Raw genomic sequence first — 10708 nt, forward strand, 5'->3', positions numbered from 1 at the left:
TTTGGATTGGACTGTGTGTAGGGCCAGGACTATGTGTAGGGCCAGCACAGGGGTCACTTGTGTGAACTAAGCCATGCGTTGGGCTAGCATAAACTATGCTAGCATGGAGAGGATGTGGAGAGCATGGAGAGTTCTCTTGTGGGGGACTCTGTGTGTTCACAAGGCTAGAAGGGGATGAACTTGTTTGGCCCTGTGAAGGACTAGCATGTGTAGATCTTGCTAACCTGTGGATGATGCTCAGGCCACTATCTGGGATTGTTTGTACTTGGCAATTATGGGATGGTGAAACAGGATTCAGATTGTTGTTTGCGGGGCTATGGATTAGGATGTCAGTTGTCAGAGGACTGGAACTAGCCAGTGAAGCTATCGTGCAAGCCTGTACCTGACTGGATTGTAAGGGGCTGCCAATGGATTGACCCTGTGTGGGACTGGCATCTTGATGAATAATGGATGACAGAACACCAACTTTGGTATGCATGGGGCTGACATTAGCTTCTTCGCTGATTGGGCCAGCACAAGATGAGCTTGAATGATCAGGGCTAGATCTTGGGCACTCACCATGAATGGGGCTACTTTGGGTTTGAGCAGAATGACAGTGTATCTCTACAGATATCTCCATTTTCTCATCCTGAGTTAAGTTGTTATGGATGGGACTAGCCAATTGGACTGAGGACCCATCCTGATTTGACTGGCTAATGTCTACAGGGGTACCATCCATTGGCATGGGAGAAGCAGCGTCTTGAACAAGGCAAGCGGGCAATTGGTTAGTGGGCATTTCAATAGCATCGCTTTGACTATCATGAACTGGGCTTGTTTTAATCTGCCTTGGGCTATGGTGAGGTTCAGTTGCCTCCATGCAATGAGAGGGGCTGACAGGAGAAGAGATTTCCTCAGTTGGGCAAGCTGCTGTGAGGACGTCAACTGTTTTGCTAGTATCAGTTGGGCTACCTTGACTACAGTGTTCTACAGAAATGAAAACTTGGCCACGATCATCCGGGGAAGGAGGCTTGCTCGAGTGTTCCGGACTAAAAGCGGCAGGCAAAGGTGGACAAGCTGACGGAGTTGAAGGCGAGTTGAGGCTGGGACTTAGACAGGCAAGGTTACTTTCCAGTGTTTGGTTTTCATGGCTAGGACTAAGCTTCAAAGGGCTAGGCTTCTTGGTGTTTAGTTCTGTCATACTCATTTCTGTTATACTTAAGAGTGTTGCACTTAGCTGTGCAGGGCTAGCAGGCTGTGACAGACTACATTGTGTGAGTCTAAGAGGTGACGTGGAGGGGCTACATGGAGCTGAAATAGGCCTTTTGAGGGCTTGGGTCCTTAATGTGTAAGTAGGCAAACAGAATGCAGGTAAAAGGCTTCCCTGGTCCAGTGTAGAAATGTGTTGTGTCGCCCGACAACACATTGGGCTAGGAGCAGGCTGATGACTACTCTGTTTACGGCTCTCCGGGTCCAGTGTAGGCTCTTGTGTAGGCTGATGCTCAGGTGATAAAGGACTTGGTGAAGGTGGAGCAGAAATGACTTGTCTATGTTGTGGGCTGAGTTGGGGGCTTTGGGGTCTAGGACTTGGCTGCATTGGTGAAGGGCTATGTTCAATCTCTGCAGAGCTAGAACTAGGGCCAGCATGTGTAGGGATATGTGGAGTAGGGCTGCATGAAGTAGTAAAATGCTGCGTAAGTTCATTTTCAGCCTCTGTTTTCCGCAGCTGACACTCTAGGGGCTGCATGGAAGGACTCGACAGGGAGTCGGCTGGACTGCAGGAGGCCTGTGGCAGACTTCTTCTCTCCAAAACAGGGCTGTGTTGATTCTGGGTGAAGATGATGTGTTCAGTGCTGGGTGGTGTAGGGCTAGGCTGAGGATATGTAGGGCTTCTGGGTGGAGTCCTCGTAGCACTTGGCAGGGGTTCTGAAGGTGTAGCATCCTCAGGTGTGTCTGTAGGACTGTGAGCAGCATGTAACGGGCTAGAGGGTGGAGTCTGTGAACACTGTGGGGGACACGGTGCAGTCTGGGGACTGATGGATGCAGCCTGTAGAGGTGGAATCTGCAGTGAGGGCAGGGATGTTGGAGAGGATGGAGTCTCGGGAGAAGAATGTAGATCCTTTGGAGGACTAATGGTTTGAGCTTGTTCAGGAAAGGGTGGAGACTGTGGAGGAATAACGTTCAGGGCTGGTTCAGGAGAGGGTGGAGCCTGTGGAGGACTGACAGGTGGGGCTTGCTCAGGAGCAGGTGGAGCCTGTAGAGGACTGACGGGTGGGCCTTGCTCCGGAGCAGAAGGGGCCTGTTCCGGAGAGGATGGAGCATTTATGGGAGATTTTGGTGGGACTTGTACAGGAGAGGGTGGAGCCTGAGTTGAACTGATGGGTGGAGCCTGTAGAGGAGAGAATTGGGCCTGAGAAGGTAATGTCTGTGGAGAACCGATGGGCGGACCTTCTTCGGGAGAGAGCGGGGTCTGTTTTGGCGAGGGTGGAGTCTGTGTAGGGCTTTGCGGCATGGGAGTGTTTGAGGTAGAGTCCTCTGAAGCCCTGCAGACGGAGCAGGTGTAGTTGTTGGGATCCAAAGCGTCCGCCTGTCCTACACACTCCAGATGGACACACCTACACACACACACACACACACACACACACACACACACACACACACACACACACACACACACACACACACACACACACACACACACACACACATATTAAAAGCAAGGATAGGTTTGGATATGGACTGTATTTTGCCAAGTGAATAGTTTGTTTTATACCTGTAGCAGGCCCTGCAGGTCAGGTGGTCCTGCAGGGCGGAGGGGTCTGCAGCCTGGTCACAGAGCGGACAGGGTAGGCCTGGGTCACATGACTCACATAGAGCCGGGTGATTGGCCCACAGGCCTGACGACCTCACCCCACACTGGCTACACACTCTGCAGTTCTGGAGGAGAGTGGGTCAGGAGATGGTTAGGGCTGGGTGTTGTTAGAAAATCAACATCATGACAGGAAACTAGATATCCTCTGAGATTTTAGTTTTCGTAATAAAGTTAAATGTTTTCTTTAAGGTAGCATTTTTCTGTTCCGGATTTTCTTATCACTGCCTCGACCTGATTGGTCATAATATCAACGTAAAATCCTTGCTAGAATCAGTTCTTACACTTCTGGTAGGTAAGAACGGGAGATATTTGCTCTTAGAGATGGATGGCAAGAGCAGTAATAGTGCAGTAGAAGGTTCATTGATATGAAGCATCAGTCTTTAACCTTTCCACTGCCCTCAAATATCTTCTCAACCTCTCCTTCACCTCCTCTTTTTTCTGTTCCACATTCCACATAATTTTCCTCTCTCCTCAGTCCATTATCCGTTTCCTCCAGCCTGTGTGTTTCTCAGTGTATTTCTGAGTGTGGGTGTGAGAGACGGCGCAAGTGTCGGAGAAAGTCACCTTACACCTCCAGCGGTATGCAGGTGTGTGTTCTAAGGCGGGTGTGAGACAGTGTGTGTGGTAGGATTTATCACACTGCTCGCAAACTAGCAACACACTGTCATCTCCTCGCGACCTAATGGGGACGGACACACACACACACACACACACACACACACACACACACACACACACACACACACACACACACACACACACACACACACACACACACACACACACACACACACACAATATGAATTCCGCTATTTACATCTTTGACTTTGCGTTGGTCTATGTATTGTGTGTGTGTGTTACCTGCAGGTCTGACAGACCCTACAGACAGGACACTGCCAGCCAGCCCTGCATAGAGGGGTGGGCGTCACAGGGGGGTCCAGGCAGCTTCCATGGTAATGGTTACCACAACAACAACACATCAGCTCACTGCTGACATCACCAACAGTAGAACATAACACACACTGGGTGGAAGCTAGAAGGAGGGAGAAAAGATGGAGAGACAAAGAGGTTAAAAACAAATAAAAATAATCACTCAAAGTGTTACAGTATAAAGTGTTTCCCACATCATTTGATTATATTTGTGGTTTTAGCTGACCTTTTACATTGTCGGGCGATCATTTCGAGTTTAAATCCGTGATCGGAGAAATCCCATTTTCTCATCATTTGGTCTCATTGGGTATACACCTGGGTATATCTACGATACGTCACGTGATCTGAGCACGCTCATGTGATAGGACAGCTGCACATACGGACTACAGCTGCAATTTTTTAATTATCATAATAGTGAGACTTCTGATTTTGACACTGTGCACCTCACACAGCTCTACAATGATATAATATTTGACCTATTTTAAATAGTAAAGAAAATTAGAAAATCAATATGTGGCGGTCAATGATGATATTGTGGCGGGCACCATAGATAAATCAATGTAAGGGAAACATTGGTATATGCACGCTTGGATATGTGTGTACCTGTGTGTCTGTGTCTGGTGCACAGTGTGTGTCTCTGCTTCGAGTCCTGGTGTGCTGCCGCAGCAGCAGCACATGGGAAGTGGTAGCTCCGCCCACATCCTGTCTCCCGGCAACGCAGCGATGCTCCCAGACGACGACAGAACACGCACACCTGGAAACAACAGAGAGGCTAAGCTAAGGATGCTGGTACAACATGTGTGTGCGTGTGCGTGCGTGTGCGCGTGTGTGTGCCTGCATGCGTGCGTGCGTGTTAGGGGTGTTTTGGTTTGAGCACTTTTGGCCTTTGGTTTTGTAATTTACAGCCCAAATTTGTAATGGCCCATTCAAAACATTCTAAAAACTTTACTGCTTCTAAAAGAGCCTATTCAAAACGTTCAGAATAAATGTAAAACTAACAGCACTGTTTTGTAAATGGGAGAGGGAGCGAGTCTGCACCTGCACGGCCGCCACGGTGTGCGCTGCAGGATTTTTGCTTTCTCATCTTGCGTGCTTGAAAATGGCAACTTTGCATAAGATTTGGAGGGTCCCACGAAACCCCGCGACACAATGAAAGGGATGAAACCTCCACCGGCACGCATGGGGGCACGGGCGCTCCAAAGCCTCCGCCCGGTCCGTTGGAAGCATATTTACTCATTTATATATTTATTTATATATACACACCTTTCTCTATTTCAGGATTTATTTCACAGGCGTATTTATTTTTATTTGCATGCTACATCTACATAGTTAATGAGCTGCATGCTCTGCTGCTCCACCCGTCGCCCTCTGGCCTGGGGAACTATGTGTGAAAGGGGCTTAACCCTCAATTAGCAAATAAAAGTTTGTTTAAATCTAAAATAGAATCGTGGTCTTAAAATCAAAAGTCAAATCAAATTGTGGATTTGGAGAATCGGGACAACCCTAGTATGTGTGGGTTTCCGATTATGAAGAAGGCTGCTCAATTTGAGGATCTAGTGAGGGCAGGGTGAAAATTCACTTATTCCATATCATCATCGTGATAATAAATTGCTTGGTTTCCAAGACGAAAAGTGATCAAACAGACCCGTGTGCTTCCTGAGTCGATGGCTTTGTCAACGTAGAGCAGTGATTGGCCCTCTCCTCGACACACACCCTCCGACCAGGACGCACACTGCAGGTGAGCGCAGCACTGACCTGAAAAAGCACACACACACACACACACACACACACACACACACACACACACACACACACACACACACACACACACACACACACACACACACACACACACACACACACACACACACACACACACACACACACACACACACAGGCTGTGTCTCAGAAGTCAAGCTTGAAATGCCTCCATTCATCTCCATTTGCCAGCATGCAACCTATGTAGTTAACAAAACAGTGGCTCGTGTCACTCCATAACAGACAGAATGGAAAAAAAACAGTGAAGGCGTGGAAAAGAAAGAGGGTAAGAATGATTGACTGTCGACAAAGTCACAGAGAAATGTGGACTCCCGCTATTTTGCTGCCGGCAGCAGGTTTGTGACTCTTTTAATGGTGAGTTGTCTATATTTTATATTCCGTCGCACAAAACACTATTTACATTTTATTTTCAGATTAAACAACACGGCGTTAATTGTTGTTGAAAAGTACAGTATTGTTATTAAGTATACTGTCACAAACAATCCTTGCTTTTCAACTTGCGTCACACACACTCTTTCGGGTTTCGGGAGACAAACACTAATTTAGTGGGCTAAATAGTATGCTAGGGCAATGGCGTCACCATCTAAAAACGGATAGCGTGCTCCCTGTTCAATAATACTGCCTGCCTGTGTGTGTGTGTGTGTGTGTGTGTGTGTGTGTGTGTGTGTGTGTGTGTGTGTGTGTGTGTGTGTGTTTGTGTATACCTGTGGGGTCAAACAGTGATTGGACATTGATGTCATGGGGCAAACCAAGAGGACCCAGCTGTTGTAGAAACTCTGTGGAAGACGACTGGTCCTCTGAAAGACAACACATTATACACAGCTCTGTCAGCTCATGTAAACATGAAATACGTGACATTCGTGGATAGGTCAAATGTAGGCAGCAAAGTATACTACTACTCACCGTTTGAAACTGCTCCATCTGGACTGCTGCATGTGGGAAGGAAGAAACAAGGACACAAACAAAGGAAGAAAGACAGACAGGAATAGCATTTAAAGTGTCATTTGCGACATTGACACGCTGTTTACACGGCTCAGGACAACATGCAAACAGAACGCGTAAATTGTGGTGTGTAAGTGCACACTGTGTTTGTATATGAACACATTTGTGTAGAAAAATGTTAGATTTAAGCACCACACTCATGGAGATCGCATGAAGTCGACCTATAGAAATATTTACCGTTCTTTCTCACCCCCTCCAAATTTCCACATTCCACCCACACCTTTAATTCATACTTTATCTTCTGTTTCTTCCATATGCCTCTCTGTTTTAATATTTTAATAATACAATAACTCCCGAAACTGTATTTTTTTCCCCACCACCATTTCCTTAAACAGTATTGTGCTGCGCTAACATTTTGTTTATGTTTTTTTTCTTTGTTGAAAAACAATGTGAATACACGTACGTTGGAGGTGCGTGGTTGTCGCGGTAGCAGTCATCGTGGCAGTCGTTGTCGCGGTCGGGTGACGCTCTGCGGTTGAGGATGTGTAGAGGGACGTAGCCCGGCGTCGGTCCAAACACGACCAGATGACCCTGGCCCAGAGGAGGGTCATCGCCACGGTAACAAAAGGCACACTGCTTCACACTGGTTGGGGAGAGAAAAAGGAAAGCCCAGGTTGCACCACAGACCATATTTGGACACAGTGCGACTAGATTTTATAACTAGGAGCACCAGCGCCTGGCAAATATGCCAACCTTTTTTTTTTTTTAAATCATCGATTATCATGTGAAATACTTGGATGGAGCAAGAATTGGTGTGTGTGTGTGTGTGTGTGTGTGTGTGTGTGTGTGTGTGTGTGTGTGTGTGTGTGTGTGTAAGATAGAGAGATGGAGAGCTGAGGCTCTCGCAGTGGCCACAATATCAACATTGACCGCCACATATTGATTTTCTATTTATTTTTTTATTTTTTTAATGTTTAAAATGGGTTGAATCTTATATCATTGTAGAGCTGCCGGGTACAACTCCTATACGATCGGTATCGGTGTATCAGATTATGGTGCCTCATTTCGGCGCCGTGCCCGAGCTGCTGACTGAAATTTCCGCCCTCTGGTGCTCCGAAACCACACACGCCTTCACTTAAAAGTTGAGGTTGGGGCGAAATTAAATCCTCTCCTGTGCGACTCGAGCCAAACAGGAGCGTGGCTCGTCAATGTCACATTATGGTCGCTTAGCCATTCAGAGAAGAGCCGGGTCATAAAAGTTCTCACTACCGATAACGTCCGGTTCATACAAACTGTCAGTTATTTTTTTTACGTGTGAAAAGTACATGAAAAGTCATTAAGGACAAATCGGGTTCATAATAAAAATCTCTAAAATAGCCCTGATCTATCTTTTTTTTTTTTTCTTTTTAAATTAATTTTTTTTTTTTTTTTATGTTAAAGCACTACTTTGTGACTTTTTCCTTTAAAATAAAACAGCACATTGTTTTTTCTGTAAATTGTCTATATATTACCAAAGCATTTATCAGTAATACCATTAAAATGGAAACATATGAATGTGTTGCGTTGCATGTCGATTTTTGTGGTGCTCCTAAATTTTGTGCTGCTGCTCCTAAAATTTTCAGTAGGGAGCAGCAGTACTGCTATTGGAAAAAGTTAGTCTGGAGCCCTGCATCGCAGTCATGTCAGGTGTTTGTCCGTGCTCTAAATTCTCCTTGTGCTCAAGTAATATGTAATATTGTAGGATTGAGAAGCATACATTGTATTGTCAAACAAAGAATGTCAAGGATTGCAGAATAATTGCTGTGATTAATATACCATAGTGGCCTTTTTACATTTATTCCTCAAACACTTTACTACTGTACCTAAGAATTACATAACAACAAGTCTGAAACTTGACCTAAAACTACTGACTGTATTACCGTTTTTTGGCGTGGCCCAGGGAGGGGGCCGGGGAGCCTCCAGAATCTTCTGACAGGGAGCAGTGGAACAAAGGAGACAGAGAGTCCTCATCCACTCCGGGACTGAAGCTTAGCCTGGGGCAGGGGCTTGGGCAGGGACTCTGGGCCGGGCTCTGGAACATGGGGCTACCTCCTCTGTCTGTAGTCTCAACAGGCACGGGGCTAAAAGTACAAGTACCCTCCTCCATGGTGCTGGGACTACGAGCACAAGTTTCTTCTGTAGGGTTAGGGCTAGCAGTACAGGTAACATCCATTGCGATAGGGCTTGAAATAGCGTTACCTTCAAGGAGGCTGGCCCTGGGGACATTCTCCCCCATAGTGGTAGGACTTGGATCAGAGGTACCCTCTTTAAGGGTTGGGGTAGGAACGGGCATAACCTCCGTAGGGCTGGGGTTATTATGACGAATGCCCTCCATAGCGTTGGGACTTAGGCTAGGACTGACTCTGTCTTCTTCACTAGGGTCAGGTGCTGGCTTGGGTCTAGGGTCGGGGGCTTCCTGGGGACTAGGGTCGGGGGCTTCCCGGGGACTAGGGTCGGGGGCTTCCCTGGGACTGGAGTCGGGGGCTTCCCTGGGACTGGAGTCGGGGGCTCTCCTGGGACCGGAGTCGGGGGCTCCCCTGGGACCGGAGTCGGGGGCTCCCCTGGGACCGGAGTCGGGGGCGTCACTGGGACCAGAGTCGGGGGCCTCACTGGGGACAGGGGCCTCACTGGGACCAGAGTCAGGGGCGTCACTGGGACCAGAGTCAGGGGCGATACTGGGACCAGGGTCAGGGGCGACACTGGGACCAGGGTCAGGGGCGACACTGGGACCAGGGTCAGGGGCGACACTGGGACCAGGGTCAGGGGCGACACTGGGACCAGGGTCGGGGGCGACACTGGGACCAGGGTCGGGGGCGTCACTGGGACCAGGGTCGGGGGCGTCACTGGGACCAGGGTCGGGGGCGTCACTGGGAACAGGGTCGGGGGCGTCACTGGGAACAGGGTCGGGGGCGTCACTGGGAACAGGGTCGGGGGCGTCACTGGGAACAGGGTCGGGGGCGTCACTGGGAACAGGGTCGGGGGCGTCACTGGGAACAGGGTCGGGGGCGTCACTGGGAACAGGGTCGGGGGCGTCACTGGGAACAGGGTCGGGGGCGTCACTGGGAACAGGGTCGGGGGCGTCACTGGGAACAGGGTCGGGGGCGTCACTGGGAACAGGGTCGGGGGCGTCACTGGGACCAGGGTCGGGGGCGTCACTGGGACCAGGGTCGGGGGCGTCACTGGGACCAGGGTCGGGGGCGTCACTGGGACCAGGGTCGGGGGCGTCACTGGGACCAGAGTCGGGGGCGTCACTGGGACCAGAGTCAGGGGCGTCACTGGGACAAGAGTCAGGGGCGTCACTGGGACAAGAGTCAGGGGCGTCACTGGGATATGGGTCAGGGGCTTCACTGGGACAAGGGTCGTCACTGGGACCAGGGTCAGGGTCGTCACTGGGACCAGGGTCAGGGTCGTCACTGGGACCAGGGTCAGGGTCGTCACTGGGACCAGGGTTAGGGGCTTCACTGGGACCAGGGTTAGGGGCTTCACTGGGACCAGGGTCAGGGGCTTCACTGGGACCAGGGTCAGGGCTATGTATGGGGCTACAAACAGGGCTATGTATGGGGCTACAAACAGGGCTATGTGCTGGTAAAGGAGGGATGGGGCCAGCTCCCTCCTCTTCTGTAAGATCAGAAGGTAGTCTGGGGCTCGTGTCTGCCTGGCTGTCCCGGCAGTCTGTGGGGGGGCCAGGGCTGGCTCTCTCTCCTTCCTCAGGAGGGGGATTAGGTTCTGGGCTCTGTGCTGGAAAACTGTCCGTGGGGGCAGAGTCTGGTGGGTCAGCATCAGAGGGTGCAGGGTCTGGGTTCTGATTCTGTTGTGGAAGCATATCCTGGGGGGCTTCCAAGTGGGGTTCAGGTTCTTGATAGGGTTCGGGATCTGGCTCTGGATCGGGTTCGGGATCTGGATCAGAATCTAGTTCAGGATCTGGTTCGGGGTTGGATTTTCTTCGAGAAGCTGATCGTCGTCGGCCCACTGTCTTCACCTCTTTAACTTCTGTAGAGTAGAAAGAGCAGCTAACGGAAGGTTCTTAAAGCCGAGAGTCAAACCATGATGTCATATATCTCATCAGGATATGGCTAGATATTTAAAGTGACCCCTCCGTTTATGCATTGCGAGTCACTTTCAATAATGACTCATTTTAAAGACAATAAAAACCCAGTATTTAAAGAAACA

The 10708-nt window shown here is 49.4% G+C and overlaps 1 protein-coding gene across 1 annotated transcript in view; it reads right to left on the bottom strand.

The window, feature by feature from the left end:
* LOC307245016 (histone-lysine N-methyltransferase 2C-like) overlaps window positions 1–10361 on the bottom strand; it is a gene marked incomplete at its 5' end in the record, with an annotated part of 68648 nt that extends 58287 nt beyond the window's left edge. Inside the window, 10 exon segments of the mRNA XM_080020427.1 lie at window positions 2201–2275; window positions 2750–2913; window positions 3413–3527; window positions 3710–3881; window positions 4382–4532; window positions 5424–5533; window positions 6262–6352; window positions 6947–7142; window positions 8419–8596; window positions 8738–10361. Coding sequence (XP_079876553.1) covers window positions 2201–2275; window positions 2750–2913; window positions 3413–3527; window positions 3710–3881; window positions 4382–4532; window positions 5424–5533; window positions 6262–6352; window positions 6947–7142; window positions 8419–8596; window positions 8738–10361 — 2876 coding nt within the window.
* Between the last annotated feature and the right edge of the window lie 347 nt (window positions 10362–10708).

The sequence above is a fragment of the Zeus faber genome, assembly GCF_960531495.2.
Source record: "Zeus faber genome assembly, chromosome: 19".
In the NCBI taxonomy this organism is placed as follows: Eukaryota; Metazoa; Chordata; class Actinopteri; order Zeiformes; family Zeidae; genus Zeus; species Zeus faber.